We start from the raw sequence: 20,079 nt of genomic DNA on the forward strand, positions 1-20,079 counted from the left end.
GGTATCTTAAACAGCAAACCAAACCTCTTTTCAGTTAGTTGGCACATTTGTTATTGCAGTAATGTCAGATGTTTGCAAAACAGTATCAGGAAATCAAAATTATCCACAAACTTGCAACATAATTTTTTAAAAACCTCTTAAACTCGGAATACCAGGAGCAAAGGACCAGGGGGGACTCCAGGGAAAGAGAATTCTAATTGTAGCAGAAAAAAGAAACCTGTCCTGCGTGCCCAGTAAATCCTAATCCACACATCCATCTTGCAGAATAGTGAGGAAACAAAACAAGCTGCATCATTTTAGAGCATAGATGATGACATTTCGAAGTGCTCCCCCCTGCAAACAGAAAAACAGGACCAAAAGCAAAGAGAGAGCTTTCCCCCTGATCTGCTGGGGATTTTAAAATCAATTTATGCAACGGGACATTCAGAACGTCTGTCACCCGTCTCGGGTAGTCCAAAGTGGTGAATTCCAATTAGGGTTGCCAGCTCCAAGTTGGGAAATTCCTGGAGATCTGGGGGTTGAAACCTGGAGAAAGCGGGGTTTGGGGAGGGAAAGGACCTTGGCATGGCATAATTCCATAGAGTCCACCCCCCCCCAAAGTAGCCCTTTTCTCTAGGTGACCTGATCCCTGTGGCCTGGAGACCCGTTGTAATTCCGGGAGATCTCCAGCCGCTACCTGGAGGCTGGCAACCCTAATCCCAATACACCTCATTATTTGGCACGACTCCTAGTTTTTCTCGATAAGTGCGAGCGGAGCAGGGCAAGCGAGCAAAAAAAGCCAAGCGAGGGCGGCACCGCATCTACCTGCGCTCCGTTCGCACCTGTCGCTTTCGGTCGCTGCCACACTAGGGGGCGCTCGCCGCTGGCCTTTGCTCTGTTCCACCCGGCGGGGGAGCCAAGGGGTTGCGACCCCCGCACCGCTCTATGTCCCCGCTTCCGGTTTCTTCCTCCTCTATGGTCGTGAGGTCACTTCCTTTCCTTCCCGCAAGATGGCTGAGGCGCGCGTGGTGCCGAGCGACTTGTTCCCGCTCGTCTTCTCCTTCCTGAAGGAGAACCACTTCGAGGGGGCGGCGCGGGCTTTCGGGAAGGCGGCTGGCGTGGTGAGGCCGGAGCGGGGCCTGGCCTGGGGCTCGGGGCCGGGAGAGTGGAGCAGGGACCGGCGGCCGCGGCCACGTGCCTGCCCGCGGCTGCCAAGGGGGCTGGTTCGCTGCCAGGTCCTTCGCCGAAAACTGCGCCTAGGCGGCTGCGCTGCGCTCTCCAGAACTACCAAGGGAAGGGATGCCGGGGTGGGTGGAGGCAGTGTAGTGTAGCGGTTATAGCGACGGGCCAGGACTTGGGAGACTCGGGTTCGAATCCCTCCACCAGCTGTGAAGAGCTCCGCTCTGTGACCTCTTGGGACAGTCTTTCTCTTTTCTTGCCTGGATGTTGTGAGGATAACATTGGAAGGGGGATCCTGCATGTCGCCCTGTGGGAGGAAGGAAGACAGCTCTTAAAACGGAGATTAAATTTTGCATACTGCTTTAACTGGAGGAATCCATTCCCATGGCATCTCTGGTGTTGTAATTGACCTGGGCTCCTTGGAGGAAAGATGGGGGTAACAATGCAGAAGACACAAAGGAGAGTTTTGAATTGCTGGGACGCAGCATTAAAGCTCACGGAAAAGGAGCAATACCCCAGTTACTGGGCCTGAGAGAGTGGAAAACTGCCACCTGTGCCATTCCTGCAGGCTGGTGTGGAGTCAAGAGAATTGTGGGTGGGGGTGAGAGGGGCAGTGGAAGCACAGTTGTATGTGAGGAGTGGTCTGAGTCTGAGATAAAGGCAGAAAAGAACACTTAAGTAAAAATCAAAATAAGTTGAAATGCAGTGGAAATATTTCACGCTTTTGGGAAGCCAGGATCAAGCTGTATCTTTGATGTGAAGCAGTGAGATAAAACCTACACTGAAATGTATTAGGAAAAAACAGAGAGAGTTTTAAAATGCCAAAAAAGATCTTGAGGGACTATGGACTCTTTTTTAAAAAAAATGACCTATAGTCTGCCTTTGTAACTGAGACTCAAGGCATATTATGCAATGTAAGTCAGTACAATCAAGAGCAGGGATATTTCAGAAAAATGCAGTTGGGTATGCAAATGTAAATTTGCAGAGATTTGAGAAGAAGCTGATCTGCGGCATCATTGGGGCTCAATAAAATTGAATTCGCAGTGTGGTGTGAAGCAGCTTCATGTGTACAAGACTGGATTTGTTCAAGTCCACATATGTTCTGTGGGTTCAGGGTTGTCCTGGCTCATTGACAGTGGATTGTGAATACAGTCTATAATGTCTTCTTTCTTTGTGAGAGACACAGAGAACAACAATTCCCTTTCTGCTGGGGCACTTTTTCTGGTCCAGAGAACAGCAGCATCACTTCTTCAGCCTTTTTTCTGTGTTTTTGTTGCAGCCTCCTCTCTATGCCTGCTCTTTTTCACTCAAGTGTGTAGTATTAGCCTGGATGCTGACTATCTGCAGCAGATTCCCCCAGATCATCTTTGTTTTTAGCTAGAACTGGGCCACAGACAAAGCCAATGGATCCTTGTTCTGTTGCTCATTGCACGGAGACTAGGAGCTGCCCATATAACTGGGAAGATTTTCCAGTGGAAGAGGAAGCAGAGAGAGAGAAACCTATTTGGCACCTGAAAGCCAGGAAAATCACAGATCTGTGACTGAACCATGCAGCAACATGTCCATATCTGAATATGTCATTTAATAGCATACACTAAGTATTAGTGTTTTTATGTTGCATTCTTCTCATCCTTGTTTTTGTTTCTGCCATAGTGCTGTCAGGATTTTGTAAGGGGCTGTAAGCAACAAAATAGTGGGATGACTTTAACATTGCATTTTGACATAAGAGGAAGAAAGCTTTATGGAAGTCTCCCTCTTTTAAGCTTGTTTTTGTAAGAATTATATTGCTAGATAAGTTCTATATCAGTAGTAGTAAATACACTAGCATTACCATATTGACAGAAAAGGAAGGTAACCTTGAATGTAAGACAGCTCCCCTTAAAAGTGTTATACAGACATCAAAAATATTATTATTGGATATAACTAACTTGTATGCAAAGGTAAGATGACTGCCCGCACCACCTTTTGTTGGTGTATCTGGGGGGGGGGGGGACCAGCCTTGAATTTGAGTAAATCTTGTACACTTTATTGATGTGGTTGTGGCATTTGTTCAGTTAAGCCAAACAGTAATTTGGCTATTTCAATTGCATGTAATTGTTACTGTTTTTAAACTATCAAAACCTGATATCTGAAAACAAGGTATAGCTGTGTTAGCATTTTTTATTTTGTGGGGAAAGATCTGTTTAGCAGCTCTATATTTGTGATATGCTATATGTACACTGTACAAGAGGGAAAGTCTTAATTTTCTGTAAGCTGTATGTTTCCAAACAGCCCCTGCAGTTCTTGTGGAGTATCAGTTACAAGCCAATGTGTTAAAGTTCTGTTTTATGCTTGCATTTTAGACAGAGCAAGACCCCAATGCTGCTTCTCTGTTAGATGTCTTCAATTACTGGCTGAAGTAAGTGACGTTGCTCTGCCTTCTTACCATGTGATTTTCAAAAATATATTGATTAAAACAAGTTAGATTATAGGGCAGCAGACACACGATCCTCAGTCCTCTGCTTGATTCTAACATGGAAAGAAGGGGGAGGAGAAAGTTATGTACAGTGGACTTTTGTGTTTGGCAGGAAGACGAGAAGCTTAACTACAACAACACCTTCCTCTTAACCACTACATCCCACTTTACAGAGGAAGCTCAGCTCTAAATAGATGTAACAAAATTAATCAGGGGAAAAACAAAAGGAGGGTTAAACGTTCCTTGCTTGCCTGTTAGTTCGCCCTTGTAAATCAGCCTGTTTGATCATTGCATGTTGAAGGAAAATGTGCCAGCCACCGTATGTTCTCTTTTTGCCCTAAGCTGTCTTGCTTTGCCAGCTGTTAGTTGTTGCTGAGCATTGCCTCCTGCCATGACTGGCAGTGCCTTCTCAAAGTTTTCCCCAAAACTATTACTAGCAGTCTTTTTTTACTGGAAACACCAGGGTTTGAGTTGGGGCTCTCTTCATGTGAAGTATATGCTTTATCGCTGAGTGTAAGCCACTATTATTTTAGCTCCATCTGCTCTCTGGAATTTGGGAATGATATAGGCCTGCCTTATAGTTCCTGCCGCTTGCTGAATTCTTACATCTGATCTCCTGCCTGATTACCATGCCTTTGCATCTCCAAAGATCTGGGCTTTATTAATATAGTGCCATCTATTACTCCTGTTGTGGGGGAAATCACTAAAAGGTGGGCGAGGGGAGAAGGGTTGCAATCTAATGATAACACTTATATACGGATAACACCCAGTTGTTCCTCTGTACGCTGGACCTATCTGCTCTTTCCAGTTGGATATCTCTTTGCTGTTCCTCTGCAGTAACTAGGATGAAGGGACGCTGTCTACAAATGCTGAATAAAAAGTCCACATGTATCTGCTGCTAGCTTATATAACTTCTTCAGCTGGGGACCACAGAATACAGAATAGTAACCTAAATATTTTTTTTTAGGTCTCCTGAAGCCAAAAAACGGAAAGCTTTTCCCAATGGCCCACCTGCAAAGAAAGCAAAAAAAGAATCTTCATCCAGTTCTGAGAGCTCCAGCGAAGACGAGGTGCCACCACCCAAAAAAATGGGTGAGCTTTATAATAATAATAATGATGATGATGATGATGATGATGATGATGATGATATGTATGCCATATTATTATTATTACCGGCTGTTTTCTGCTGCTTGCTAAGTTTAATTTTTATTGGCGAACGCAGATGCCTGTGATATGCGAATGGATTTTTAAAAGTTGAACCATCTAGATTGGATAGGAGCTGTATGTTAAGACTTGATTATTGCATGTATGTTATAGATTCCAAGTTTTTAAGTCAGACCTATAGTGCTTGCAACTTGCAGTAATATAGTAAGTAGTCAGAAAGGAGACACTAGTAGAAACAATAGGAATCATAATGCGAATTGTAGTTGTGCATCAAAATTGTTGGAAGTCTGAGAACATGGGGAAAGGGGTCACTGGTCACAGTGAGTTTCCCTGAATTAACTAAAGGTCAGGACACTCAGATGTGTAGTGAAACAAAACAGCCATCCATTGATTGATTGATTGATTGATTGATTGATTGATTGTCTTTCTCGCTGAGATCCAAGGAGGATTACACAGTGCAATACTTTGCAATACAAAGTGAAATACAATACAATCAGCTGGTAGGATGTTCACGGAGCAAGTAAATAATGAACAACAGCTAGCACTTCCATTGAAAACAGACACAATGGCAGAAATTTTTGAAGATAAGCATAAAGTCAAGCACAGAAATGAAATCCCTCCAAAACAATCCACAACCAATCCACATGGCATGTCAAGCTCCAGTGGCACATATCTGCAGCAACTCACAGTATCCAGTAGCATAGCATATAGTCTTACAAAAGTATCCCTTTGAGCTATTTCTTATGACACACACCTATAGTCTGGGTAGAAAGCCCTCCCGAATAATTCAGTATTACATAGTTTGCAGAAGGCCAGGAGAGGGGGAGCTTTCCTACCGTCCTCAGGCAGCCCATTCCATAAGGTGGAGGCTACCACACGTGTGTGGGCCGTTGTTGATTTTGCCTAACTGCAGGGTGGTATCTGCAGAAGGCCTTGTTTGGATGAACAAAGTTGCCATGGCAGAACATAGGGGGAGAGATGGTCACACAGATATGAGAGGCTGAGGCCATGAAGGGCTTTGAATGTGATAGCCATGACCTTGAATTGAGCCTGGTAACTGATGGGAAGCCAATGGAATGACTGCAAAATAGGAGTGATATACATGCTCCCTCTAGTTCCTGAGAGTAAATGAGAGGCAGGGTTCTGCACCAGCTGGAGTCGCCAAATTAGCTTTTGAGGGGAGACCTATGTAGAGTGCATTACAGTAGTCTAGTCTCAGTGGCATGAATCCAGGTGGCCACATCGGCTGTGTCAAGTTAGGGGGCCATCTTCCAGTCTAGTCTGAGTTGGGAGAAGGCCTTTTTAGCAGCAGCTTTTATTGCTTCTCTAGCAGCAGTGCTGGGTCTAGGATAACCTCTAGGCTCTTAACTGAGTCAGTCAGGATCAACTGAGCCCCATCAAAGGTTGGAAGCACAGTATCCTTCAAGATCTCTGCTTTTCCAGTCAGCATCACTTCTGTCTTGTCTGGGTTCAGTTTCCGTTTGTTTGCTTTCAGTCAATTGAGAACAGCTGTGAAGCAGCGACTCTACAGCATCGCCATGGGATTTGGATAGCGAGATATAGAGCTGGGTGTCATCTACATATTGATGGCATCCAACTCCATAGCTATGGATGAATGCTCGTAAAGGCTTTACATAGCGGTTGAATAACATGGGGGATAACATCGCACCTTGTGGAAACCCACAAGATAATTTCCGAACTGAGGATAGCTGGTCTCCAGTAGCAACCCTTTGAGTCTGTCTCATGAGGAACGATTTAAACCACTCCGAAGCACATCACCTGATGTCCGCTTCTGCCTCCGAACGCTTCAACAGGACGGTGGCGTCTACTGTATTGAAGACTGCAGATAAATCCAGGAGATGTAACAATGAAGCATAGCCTTTGTCTACATCCAGACGGAGGTCATTAATTAGACCCACCAGAGCCATCTCCACCCCGTAATCTAGCTTAAAACCAGACTGAAAAGGGTCCAAGGCATGAGAGTGGTCCCAAAAGCCTGGAGTTGGTCATGTACTGCTGTCTCTACCACTTTGCCCAGAAAGGGCAGATTGGAAACTGGGTGATAATCGGCTACATCATTTTTTGTCTAAGGATGGTTTTTTAAGTACTACAACGTACAGTAGAAGAAAGCTTGGAAAATTGTACTGATATGGTCAAGCAGGGGGGATGGGAGGCAGTAATCTTCCGGTCTGAAGAAGGGCTAACTCGGCCACAGTATGAAGTGGCTTTATCTCACAGTTGTCACTTACGGTTCTTGTTTAGATGAGTTGACCTGGCTAATCGGCTACATCATTTTTTGTCTAAGGATGGTTTTTTAAGTAGTGGGCAGATAACTGCCTCTTTGAGAGGTTGAGGGAAGGTGCCCTGAGTTAGTGATCGATTTATGATAGATATCAAGGGCTCCTTTTTGTGGTCTTTACAAGACTTTAGGAGCCAGGATGGGCAAGGATCTAGAGTACAAGTCGTGGCCTTCACTGCTAGAATTCTGTTGATATCCATCGATTAACTTGGTCAAAAGGATTCAGAAATGGACCAGACCTTCCTGATTAAGCTCCTACAGTTTTAGTTATTGCATATATGTTATAGATTCCAAGTTTTAAAGTCAGACCTATAGTACCTGCAACTTAAGCAGTGTGTTAAGCATTGAGATGCTACTTTACCACCATATTCTGTTTAAATTTGGGCTGACCACTGGTACCATCAAGATCTGCCACTAAGATACAGGAATGGCCTCTTGGTTCTTAATTCAGTGCCTCAATATCTTCTTTTTCTAGCTGCAGGGACGAAGCCAGCCTCTGCTCCTAAAGCAGTGGTAAAGGCAGCTCCTGTCAAGGCAGAAAGCAGCAGCGATGACTCCAGTGACTCTTCAGACTCGGAGCAAGAGAAGAAGAAGCCAGCAAAGGTTAGTGCCTTGCCTTATCCCAAGTCCTGTTCCGCAAAGAGGACCTCTTGCCTTGTCTTGGGTGGGCTGTCCGGCAGCATGTGGTGTGCCTTGATTCTTCGTCTTAAGGGCTTTGTGATGGTTCATTTCCAGGATAGAAAGTATTACGTGGGCAAGGAATTTCTACTTCACTCTTCAACACTAGTTTTATTCATGATCAGGTTTTTATGGGGCACTTACTAACCTACGTCCAAAATGTAAAGCGTGATGAGAGGATTTTGGATATCGGCTACCCAGTTGCCTGCCGGTGGTGGGCACTCTCCCGGGAAGTTTGCCCCCTTGCCCCAGCAATTGGTGGGAGGTTGGAAACTTCCCTAGTGATTGCCTGTTATCGACAGGCAACCCGGGAAAATGCGCACCAGGTGCACTCTCAGTGAGCCATGACCCTGGTAGAGCACAACGATGTCACTTCCTGAAGTGACATCATTGTGCTGGCCAGAGGCATGTTCCTGTGCTTCACTGGGGCCAATTTTGGCCCCAAATGAGATGAATTTGCCCCACGGGAAGAGCAAGGGCATGCCTGTGGCTGGCATGATGATGTCATTTCCAGGAAGTGACGTTGTGTGAGCCTGCGCACACATGAGGAAAACTCTCCTGGGAGGACCAAGGTAAGTATCGGGTTCCCCCCATCCCACCGGGAGGGTATAGAGACCTGGCAACCCTAGTTCACAGGAAATATTGGAGTGGCCAAGGATTGATACATGAGCTGTGGGAGTGAGGCCTGTGATAGTAACAACAGGCAGGAAAGGAGACACTTGGAGTTTAGAGAAAGATTTCAAGGAGATAAGGGAGAAAAACAGTTTGGTCGTAGCTGCCCGCAGGCCCAAAGAAATCCCGCAAAACATTCTGGAATTCATTAGGATCCATAAGCCTTTACAGGCAAGCATATATCAACTCATTGCCCACATGGGAGGGGGGCAGCTAACTTCAATCCCGCCCTAATGAGGAAATGATCTGACCGTGGCATTAGCTCACAAACAACCGCAGACTCCAGATCAAACCCTGCGCAAAAGATCAAATCTAGCGTGTGGCCAGCCTCATGCGTGAGAGAGACTCAGTATCGCTGTGGTGTCCATAAAATCTGAGGCTGCCCCTGACAAGAGTGTGGTGCCTCTGAGTGGATGTTGAAGTCTCCGAGGACTGCTGTCCTGGGGAACCCCATTACCCAATCAGCAACAGCCTCTGACAGCCTTAGCACAGTGTCAACTGGACAGTCAGACCATACCAGCAAAACACCCCTTCTCTCCCAAGTTTCCCATGCCAAGCCTATACATTCAGTGCCAGAAATCTTTGGCAGAGGGACTCCTTAGAAGGGAAATGTCACAGAGAAACATCGCTACCTCACCCCAACCTTCTGCTCAAGGTTGATGAAAGACCGAGTAACCTGGTGGTGGTAAGTGCGTGTGAAGGACCACATCCTCCTCACTCAGCCAGGTCTCAGTCATACAAACTAGGTTGCAGTTGTCCCTTTTAATAAGTTCCCGGAGAGTATCACTTTTGTTCTTTGCTCGCCTGGTTTTACACAACATCAAACTGGAAAAGAAGGAAGTAGAGGTAACATTCCTCTGTCCAGGTTCCCTGGAACAATACAAATTTTGAGATAAATAGAGTGTGGTGGAACCGTTAGCGCCGAGCATTTGGGGGCAGCCAAGCAGGCTATGCAGCCGTGGGCCAGTTTTCAACCTGGGCAGAGTTGCAGTTCACTTCAGGCAGTTTTTACATAACGTATTTTGTTTTGTCGTTTGTGGTGGTGTTAGAAAGGAATGGCTCCTCAAGTGAAGAAAGGTACCGTGAAAGCAAAGCCCCAGAAGAAAAAGTCATCGAGTTCCAGTTCAGATTCCAGTAGTTCAGAAGATGAAGCACCAAAGAAGCAGACACCGAAACCAAAACCAGTCAAAAAGGCAGTAAAGCTAGTTTCTAAACCAGGTACAGTTGTTTTCCGCTGCCCAAGAGAATTGGACCAAAACCAACAGGTTGAAATTAAATCAAAAGAGTTTTCGGCTAAACATTAGGAAGAATTTCCTGAGAGTTAGAGCAGTCCCTCAGTGGAACGGGCTTCCTCGAGAGGTGGTGGGCTCTCCTCCTTTGGAGGTTTTTAAGCAGAGGCTAGATGGCCATCTGACAGCAATGCTGATTCTGTGAACCTCAGCAGATCATGAGAGGGAGGGCGGGAAGGGTTACATCCGTGCTTAGTTCTTGTGGCCCGTTCTTACTTGCCCAGGATAAGGCCGATCGCCACCTTGGGGTCAGGTAGCAGTTCTCCCCAGGCAAATTTGGCTAGGGATCCTGATGGTATTTTGCCATCTTCTGAGCATGGAGTAAAGGTCACTGTGTGTGTCGGGGGGGGGGACCCAGATGTTATAATCTGCAAGTGGGGGACCCACAAGGACTTGAAGGGGGCATTTCATTTCCCCCTCCCCCACCATGTCCTCTATCCCTGCCCCCATAGCCTCGCCCCCTTTCCCTGCTTCCTTTTCTCCTTCCCACTCACCTTTGTCTGCCCTTCCTGCCCGTATTCACCTTTCCTGCAGCCCCCCCCCCCCGAGCAGCCTCTCCTATATGGCACAGTTGCATGGTGGGGAACCTGCAAGGACTTGGGAGTGTACTCTCTTGTATTTGGCTACCATGGGGGTACAACTGGGTTTTTTTTCCCGTTAACGTTTCTTGGGCTATCTCTGTAGTTACATAATGTATTGTAGTCTCCTCATTTTCAGCTTTGAGAAGTTTAAAATCTGTCACATTTTTATTCTGCCTTTCCCCTAAGGAGCCTCAAGGTAGCATAAGGTGTTCCCATCTCTGCATTTTATCCTCACAACAACCCTGTGAGGTAGGGTATCTGGGAGCGACTCAAAAGTTTCCTAGTAAGCTTGAAGGCCAAGCAAGGTATTAAACCCAGATCTCCATGGACTTCGTTTGATAGTTTAATCACTATACCAGGCGTGGCCAAACTTGCTTAACGTAAGAGCCACATAGAATTAGCGTCAGATGTTTGAGAGCCAGAAGACAGGATGCATTGAAGTGACTTCAGATGAGGAGGTGGGTTTGGGAGAATGTCCTAAAAGTGACGTCGGAGGAAGGGGTGGGGTTTTGGTGCAGTATGCTGGAAGTGACATCATTGGAAGAGGTGGAGCTTGGGAAGAGCCATCACCTGACTTTTGACTGTGACAGCACAAAGTGCTAGGCTTCGCCCCCAAAGTCCCCAGATATTTTCTGAGTCGGATCTGGCAACCCTGACATTTTTATTGAAAATATGAAAGACATGGAAAGAAAGAAAAAAGGAAAAGGGTGGGAAAGACATGGAAAGAAGGGAGGGAAATAAACTAGACTAAAATAAATTGTATGGCCACGGAGATACTCAGAGACCTCTGGGAGCCACACAGTATATCTAGAAGAGCCACATGTGGCTCCTGAGCCGCAGTTTGGCCACCCCTGCGCTATACCATACTAGTTCTCCAATGCAAAGCCTTGTTTCTGAAACAGGAGGTACTTTACTTTTTCCTGTATCTCTTTCCCCACACTATTTCTTCTTTCCCTCCTCCTGGCAGCCTCCATAGGCTCACCTTTCCCTACATCCTTCTCTCCTTCAAACCACTAAACAACTTACTTTTTATCTGCCCTCCCACTTTCATCTGTATTTAATAATTTACTTCATTTATATACTGTGTTTCTCCACAATGGGGACCCAGAGCAGCTTACATATTTCTCTTTGCTGTTGTGTTATCTTCACAACAACCTTGCAAGGTAGGTTAGGCTGAGTGTGTAACTGGATCAAAGTTTCCCAGTGAGCTTCCATGGCAGAATCCTGATTTCAGCCTGGGTCTCCCACATCCTATTCTGAAACTCTAACCACTGCACTACGCTGGTTTTTGTAGGAGGGGCTGCTGTTGAACAGTAGCAAGCAACCAGGCCTGGGTCACTCATGCAAGTCATGTGGTATCATGTTACCCAGTGGTTGCTTCTGGGTTTGGCTGCAATGGGTCCTTCCTCAAAGGCCAAAACAGCCCTGGGGAGGGCCCTGCCCTTCCTCCTGCCTTTTCCTGGTTTTTTCGGAGCATAAAGTTTTGAGAGTCAGAGCTCTGGTGTCTGAAGAGAGGATCTCTGACTCTCAAAAGCTTACACTCTGAAATTCTTGTTTGTCTCTAAGGTGCCACTGGGCTCAAATCCTGCAGGTCCAGAGGTGTCTCATCCCTAGTAAGCTTGGTGGGGGAAGATCTGGCTTCTGGGTTGGAGAAGCTGGCAGTTAATGTAGATTGCTGCCCTTCAAAGCCACTTCTATTCTCTCAAGGCGCACAGCACTTGGAATTCTGGAAAAAACTTTTCATTTGGCTTGTCTTGCCCGAATGCATTGGAAGGGGGACACACAAGTGACACTTGTCAGGTTTTTAAAAGAAAAGTCCACAAAGTCAATTGTAGGACATGGGCACACAGAAATATATGCCTTTCCTCTAGCTTATTGACAGTGAGTCGAAGTGTTGTTCTGGCGGCCGCAGGCCTATTCCTGAATCAAATATAGTACACTTTTAGTTTTGTCTAAAGTAAAATAAATGATTGTGCTGAAGAGGTAGTTGTGATGTTGTCTGAAGGTACAATTAATGTTCTGCGTGGTGTAGTAGACCAACCCCGGGGAAAAGACAATACCTGCACTGTTTGTAGAGTAAGAGCAGAACCACAAGTGACAAAAGGCACAGGTTGGACACTTGTCAGCTTCCCTCAAGTTTTGATGGGAAATGTAGGCATCCTCGTCTTGCAGCTTGGCTCTCCGTCTGCTGTCCAATGGACTTTTCAACTGTCACTTGTCCAACATTCCGCCAAGCTGCCTACATTTCCCGCCAAAACTTGAGGGAAGCTGACAAGTGTCCAATCTGTGCCTTTTGTCACTTGTGGTTCTGCTCTGAGACTCGTCAGATTCTGCACATAGAATACTTTTTGCTTTATCCTAATTATCAGCAAAAGTTGCCAAGGGGGTGCCCAAAATTACCAACGGCACAGCAGAGGTCAGCAGCAGCAGCAGCAGCAGCAGCAGTGAAGATTCTGATACTGAAAAAGGTACACCTGCAAAGGTAAGCCATAGGCCTTAGTGTGGAAGCTAACATTATTCCCAGAAGTACCGTTATTCTTAATTCTTTGGTTCCCACCTGGCTTGTCAATCCTGTATAGACCCTTTCTCTAATTAAGCTCCTCCTCCAACTTGGGGAGATTTTATCATTACCGAGCTTGTGTTGATCTCTTCTCTGGTGCCACGTGTTTGAATAGACAATTTTGGAAAAAGTCTAATGCAAGATCTTTTTGGCACTCCCCTGGACTGTGGACAGATTTGTAGCCTTTTCCCCTTAATTTTTAAGGTCTTATTAACCCTACAAAGTCATTTGCAAGCCTGAACTTCACAGTGATCATATCTTTCTCGATTATTTGATCAAATTAGAAAGCACTAAAATCCCAGTGGCTTATCTTGTTCCATTTTTAGTTTCCTACTTTTTTAAAAAAAACAAAGCTCCTACCATAAAATGGTCTGTCCTATGGTTGCCAAGCGGCTTCAGAAATTCGAAAAATTCTGAAATGCTTTTTGTTTGTGCAAAAACTCTGGTCACTGGATCACATGTAGGAGAGGAGGGAATTCCAGTGAGCAATTTGGGAACGATAACCTTCCTAAAGATGGATGTATTCTAGGATAAGGAAAAAGCATAGCATGTTTTTAACCGGTTCCTTTCTCCATGGAGCTCTAGCTGACATACATAATTCTCCCATACTTTAATTAGCCTCATAACTCTGCTGAGGCCGGCCCAGCCGTGAGTCTAGGTATATGGAGCTCTTTGAACCTGAGAGCCAGTTTGGTGTAGTGGTTAAGAGTGGTGGGACTCTACTCTGGAGAACCAGGTTTGAATCTCCACTCCTCCGCTTGAAGCCAGCTGGTGACCTTGGGTCAGTCACAGCTCTCACGGAGTTCTCTCAGCCCCACCCACCTCACAGGGTGATTGTTGCGGGGATAATAATGACATACTTTGTAAACCACTCTGAGTGGCTGTTAAGTTGTCCCGAAGGGCAGTATATAAATCAAATGTTGTTGTTCTAGAATGCTACAGAAATGCCGCTGGGGAACTTTAAAGTGTTATTGTGCTGGGGCTCATCTACAGTTGTCCTTTGCCTTGCTTGAGCTTTTGGTGGCACTTTAATTAAAAAAATCTCTGTATTAAGCGTGTGTTCACATGGTTTCTGACAAAGAGTGCTGTGATCCACAGAAGCTTATGTAAAACGTTGTATTACTTTGTCTTTCTGTGTCTAACATGGCTGCCCCGTCCAAAAACATGGTATTCTTTAAATAACCCTCCCTGTCTCTGGTTTGTTGCTTAGTGTTTGAGCAGAGTTGCATGGGACAGTGATCACTCTTTAGAAACTTCATCTTTATTGAATGGGTTGGGATTTTTTTCCCTGTTAGAGTGCCCCGAAGAAAGCGCCACTGCCCAAACCTAAAGCTGTGAGCAAAAAGAGCAGCAGTAGCAGCAGCGAGGATTCCTCTGACAGTTCAGAAGATGAAAAGCAAGCCTCAAAACCCAAATCTGGTGAGTGATGGAAGGATATTTTAGGTTGGAGGCATGTTGACTTCCAGACCAGTAGGTGGCGGTCTAGAGCTTTGTTCCTTAGAAACTCAAATCCTCCTTATGTGACTGTTCTATGCTCTTCAGGAAAACTCTCGTGATGGTTTAGTTCTATCATATTCTAAAGTTGTCTCGGTAGGCTTTTAAATAAGAAAATAACTTTAGGTTGCAGGGGCGGGGGGAGGGGAAGGATTCCAGCAAGGGCTAGGAATATCTTTTTATAGATTTACAAGGAAACAGAAATAATATCTTTGTTTATAATACTTTTTTATTTTATTAATAAGTTTAAAATCCCATTAAAAAGGGAAAAGAAAGAAACAAAAGAGAAATAATGAGGGAGAAAAAGAAAAAGAAATTTAAGAAAAAGAACACATATATAAGAAATACTTTTCGGTTTTCTCTACAGCACCTATCATATCTTTACAAACATTATACTTTATAGCCTTAATACTTACAAAATTTACCTTTTCAGTATTGTCCCCCTTTATTTAATTTTACCAAATTTATCTTCTTGGAAATCAAATCCTCAAATCATCGGTTCATTTTTTCCTGTCTCATACAGAAATGTAGACCATGTTTTATCGCTGATCAAAGCTCTAAATTTAGCCATCTCTCATTGGTGTTCCCAGGGCTGCAGAAGGCCTGCAGAAGTCCATCCCCCACGTCACCTAGGGAATAGATTGATCAGTGCCAGACTGCAGTCATGAACCGAAAAATAAACCAATTGAACTGCCCTAAAAAATCATAGTGGTTCGTCATGGTTCGTCAGAATTGCACTCTGATGAACTGCTGTTTCGCGAACCCAAAAAACGGCCCGGTTCGTGACGAGCCTTGATTTGTATTTCGGTTCGTGCCCATCTCTAGTTGCGATGAGCCCCGAGCTTCCAATGTGGCCTTTTTCTGATCTAGCTCGTTTCTCCCAGTCTTCTTCTGGCACCAGTGCAATAATAATATTTCATATGGAACCCTTTTATTATTCCAAACCTTCCTATGGTGGCAAAGCCCTCCACAACTCACCATGGTTGATTAAAGTTCAAACTATATTTGTTTACAGGCCAGTACAGTGCTGTGCCACCCCCACTGGCCTTAGAGCCAAAGAAAGGCAAAGAACCAGGTGTTGCTTCTAAGAAGATTGACAGCAGAGCCAAAAAGGAGCAGTTGTCAAAGAAGAAAACAGCAGGTGGGTGTGTGGGGGGTATAAAAGTGCCCTTAATATGCCCAGTACTGAAGTAATGTATATGGAAAGAAATAGCTGGATTTTGAGCAAGGAGTTGTACTGCATGCAGGTGGGGGACCCTCAAGAAGGGATGTTTCATGCTTTTTCTGCAAACCTGACTCTTCCACCGGGCTTGCCAAACAAGACATTGCTATCTATCTCCAGCTCCAATGTGAAGATTTTTTGATCCATCCAGGAAACATAACTTCCTCTCCCCTTTTCCTTCCTGCTTCTGCCTCCTGACCTCCCCCAAATGCTCCTCCTGGAAGACATGGAACCCTCAGGAGCTGCATTAAGGGCAAATAACAGGTTTACCAGAGGAGGGAGAAATTAGTACACACACCTTTACCGTTAGCAGATATTGATCGTGGCTCTGGCTGCCTTTGTTTGTCTTCTGTTTATATGGGGGACACACCTGCTGAATAAGCAGCAAACTTTCCGGGACAGGATGTTCTCTAACTCTTTTACTGTTGCCCTAAAGATCTTTGCACTGGGAATGGTTAGGGCGGGGAGGGGAAGGCAGTTTGTAGAACACTGTCAAGCTTCATTCTGTGATGGGACCTTGGTGCAAGATGCTGTGTAGAGGCAAAGATCCTGATGAGCACTGGCTTTTAATGTTCCTAGAAAGTACCAAGGCATATGTGACAGCCACAGTGTCTTCATTCTCAAGAAAAGGCTGCAGTCACTATTTAAGATTTAACTGATAAAAGGTCCCCTCTGGCTGTGCCTGTTGAGAATGAACATTCCCAGGCTGTGACGTTCTTCAAGAAAAGCATGATTCTCCAGTGGTCCTAGGGGTGGGGCAGTCCATACTTTTGGGCTATAGCTCCTCTCTGAAGGCATGACCAGTCAGCTGATTTTAATCCTGGAGGGCAGGGGCTTGTCCCTGGAATCGCCAGTCTTTCTGGCCCTGCCACCTGAGCAGGACGTCTTCCGCAACGCTCTGTAAAGCGTAGCGATCCCAGTGAAGAAGAAATTGCCAGGGATGAGCCAGGTGTGGTGATGCACGCCTGTCATCTCAGTACTCAGGAAGACCGAGGCCACAGGCAGTGCAGAGCTCACACAGAAAGGGAAAGGACCTTCTGCCCTACCCCACCCCCTTGGAGCGACAGTGAGTGTTAGAGCCGGAGGTCCCTAGGTTCCATGGCCACAGCTGCAAAACTCCATCGAGGTTCCCCACCTCTGTGCTGGGAGGAAAAACCCCCCTCCCCCCAGACAGCCAGAGGGTGCTGTGTTTGAGTCCGCGGTAGCCTGTCATGGAGACCGATATTATCGGGAACTCCCTCAGGCTTGGAAGGAGCAGACTCCAGCAGCAGCAGAGGAATTGCTCCAGTCCCAGCAGCCCTGACTGAACCATGGTAAGACTGATCCAGCAGGAAACGGGGGCCACAGAAGGAAGGAGGGAGAAGAGAGTAGCAGAAGCCTTGGAGCCAGCTCGCTCCAAATAAAAGGGAGCTGTTTTATTTCTCCTTTCAGCCGGGGTTTTCTGAGGTTTTCTGCTCTTTCTCCCTTTAGCAGGAAAATTTCTGCTGGCTGGAATGTCAGTAACAACAGGCCCTAGTCACCTCCCAGGCCTAAGAGGGTGCAAAGCTGCAGCCTCGTGATGCCAGACTCCCAGGCCTCGGCTCCCTCCTGGGTCTCTCAACAGGCCAGTGAAAGAGAACAGGCCCAAGGGCCTGGATGGCAGAATGTCTGTAAAGGCAGACGTAGCCACCTTCCAGGCCTCAGAGAGGTGCAAGCCTGCAGCCAAGACTTTCCAAATTCCCAGGCCTCGGCCCCCTCCTGGGCCTTTGAACAGACCAGGGAAAGAGAAGGCACCCAAGGGCTTGGAGGCGTCAGGCAAGAACGCCTGGAAATTTCTGTTGGCAGAATGTCAGCAAAGGCAGGCCTAGCCGCTTCCCAGGCCTCAGAGAGCGCAAGCCTGCGGCCTAGACTTGCCAGACTAGTGATGAAAGGGAGAAGGTCCAAGATCTGGACCCATCAGGCGAGGGCGCCTGAAGTGACTGTGCCACAAATCAGCACTCGGCTGGTTCAAGTCCCATAATTGCTTGAGCTCAGTAGCTGACCCTGGGTAAACCAGTCTCAATTACCCAGCAGTTCTGGGGGAATAATGATAATTCTGACCTTATCACAGCCCCTGATCTGGTTATTTCAGGCAAACCAGATCTCATCAGATCTCAGTAGCTCAGCAGGGTTGGCCTTGGGTTAGCAGTTGGATGGGAGATCTCCAAAAAAGACCAGTGTTGCATTTCCACCACCAAGGGGAAAGAAGTTAGATTTACATAGTTGCAGCTGTAGTTATTATTTAACAAATGCACTGGTGTGACCCAGGACAGAAATAAGAAGGAATTCAAAGAGATCCTGAAGGCACACCAACAAATAGTCTAGCGGCTAGACCCTCAGATGGACAAAACGGGCATCCCTAGAACCTCTGGAGAATGGAATATTTGTATTCACTTACCATGAAGCTTCCTTTCTTGGTGGTCCAGGAGCGGGTCAGTCCTACCTATCTGAGTTTCTTGGGAGGCAGCTTCTAGGACTGGATGAAGAGTTAGGACGATAGTCTTCCTCCCACTAGACTCAAGTGAGGGACCTTTCTATTTATTTATTTTTATTTATTTTATTTTTTCAGAACAAAGAGGGGTACAGAAAAAAGAGGGGGGGATAACGGGGTCAAAGGAACAGTACGATTTTGCACTACAAGAGTTATTAAAATACAGAGTACACAAAACATCTTAATCAGAGTTCATCAATATTAAAGTGAAGATTATATCTACGTTCTTTTTCCTACTCAGAATCTTGTTTAAGTAGCTTGTCAGTTTTGCCATCGCTGCATATTTTGCCATCTTATCTTTCCAGATTTCCCTAGTTGGGCATTCTTCTTCCTTCCATCTGGTTGCAAATACCACCCTTGCCACCGTCAGTAAATATCTAAATAGTTCGTGTAATTTTCTGTCTACGTTTTCTGGTAGTATTCCCAACAGCATAGTTTGTGGTTTCATGGCGAAATCAAATTTTAAAATCGTTTGCATCTCGGCATGTATTTCTTTCCAGAAATTTTTGCTTTTGTGGCATGTCCACCACATGTGATAAAAGGAACTGTCTGCTTCTTTACATTTCCAACATAACCTCACATATTTCTTGTTGGACCTTTCTATTTATTTTTTTTAAAATGGAGGGAAGTTATTTTTCCCTCTTGGTATCGTGATGGGGAGTCAGGGATTGGGAATGGAGTGGCGATTCCAGGGACAAGCCCCTCCCTTCTGGGATCAAACTCAGTTGACTGACCCTGCCTTCAGAGAGGATGGACTGCCCCACTCCTGGACCACCGAGAAAGAAAGCTTCGCAGTGGTGAATACAAATCTTCCATTCCATCCTGAGAAAGCAAATCCTTTTCCATGTCAAGATTGTGTAGACCTTATACCATTACCAGTGTGATAAATGAAATTCCTACACTTGTGGTAAGAGTTTGAGGCTTTGCCTGTAATTAAGTGTTATGCCCGTGACCCATCATGGGCTGGTGTGTTTAGAGGAAAAAAAACGGGTTTTAAAAGAACTATGTATAAAATACTGGGCTGACATTCCAGGTTCCTTTGCCAATTGGCTGCTGTCACGGTCTGTGCTGTTTACCACTGAATACAAGACTACCTCGTGCCGTTTTGTAGCATTTTAATGCTTTTTTTGACCAGTTTGTTATCTTGGGACTTGGTCGTTTGATGCCGTTGAAAAGAAGGTGCAATGAAGTTGTTTTTTTTTTTCTCTTGAAGCTGAACAGCCTGTAGCTAAACAGACACTTGGCTCCAAATCTGCTGTCACTGTTACTCAAAAAGGAGAGTCGTCCTCAGAGAGTGAATCGGGTGAGTACCTTGGCTGCAGTCAGGGAGCTCTGGATGCTGGGTCTCAATATAACCTCCTTAGGAAAGAATGTTTGTTCATAGGTAATGCCTTGACCTGGATGGCCCAGGCTAGGCCTGTCTTGTCCTATCTTAGAAGCTAAGCAGGGTCGGCCCCGGTTAGCGCTTGGATGGGAGACCACCAAGGAAGTCCAGAGTTGCAATGCAGAGGCAGGCAATGGCGAACCACTTCTGGCCATCTCTTGCCTTGGAAACTCTATGGGATCACCATAAGTTGGCTGCGTCACACACAAAAAACCCCAAAATGCAAGGCAATGAGGAGTATCTTCTGCCTGGATAGAGATCAACTGCTGCCTGGATAGAGATCACCTGCCGCTTGCTTTTGATGTGTCTCCTTTTGATGTGTCTGTGGAATTATTTTGCAAAGGGGATGGCTTTTTGCAAGCCAGCAAATTTGTGACTTAGTGCACAATTATTCCAGAACATGCTGTAGGCTTCTAAGGGTTCAAAAAAAAAATTGGCCATACTTGTTAATGGCTGTTCTGGAAAATATGTGCACAGGTGCATTCTTCGATATAACTCTTTGGGAAAACTATTATCCGTTCTTTACATTATTGAAATAACCTGTATTAATCTTATGGAATGAACCAGACACATCCAGCAATCTAGACAGCTTTCTTGTCTGACGGTGTAAAACT

The 20,079-nt window shown here is 45.6% G+C and overlaps 1 protein-coding gene across 3 annotated transcripts in view; it reads left to right on the forward strand.

Moving 5' to 3' along the window:
• Positions 1-989: 989 nt before the first annotated feature.
• NOLC1 (nucleolar and coiled-body phosphoprotein 1) overlaps positions 990-20,079 on the forward strand; it is a 28,096-nt gene continuing 9,006 nt past the window's right edge. For all 3 annotated transcript variants that reach the window (XM_054983582.1, XM_054983585.1, XM_054983583.1), the window contains exons 1-9: positions 990-1,100; positions 3,501-3,556; positions 4,581-4,705; positions 7,552-7,679; positions 9,476-9,644; positions 12,666-12,778; positions 14,152-14,275; positions 15,366-15,491; positions 19,295-19,384. In XM_054983582.1, the coding sequence (XP_054839557.1) occupies positions 990-1,100; positions 3,501-3,556; positions 4,581-4,705; positions 7,552-7,679; positions 9,476-9,644; positions 12,666-12,778; positions 14,152-14,275; positions 15,366-15,491; positions 19,295-19,384 (1,042 nt within the window). The remainder of the gene's footprint in view (positions 1,101-3,500; positions 3,557-4,580; positions 4,706-7,551; positions 7,680-9,475; positions 9,645-12,665; positions 12,779-14,151; positions 14,276-15,365; positions 15,492-19,294; positions 19,385-20,079) is intronic.

This window comes from Eublepharis macularius, chromosome 6, assembly GCF_028583425.1.
Source record: "Eublepharis macularius isolate TG4126 chromosome 6, MPM_Emac_v1.0, whole genome shotgun sequence".
NCBI lineage: Eukaryota > Metazoa > Chordata > Lepidosauria > Squamata > Eublepharidae > Eublepharis > Eublepharis macularius.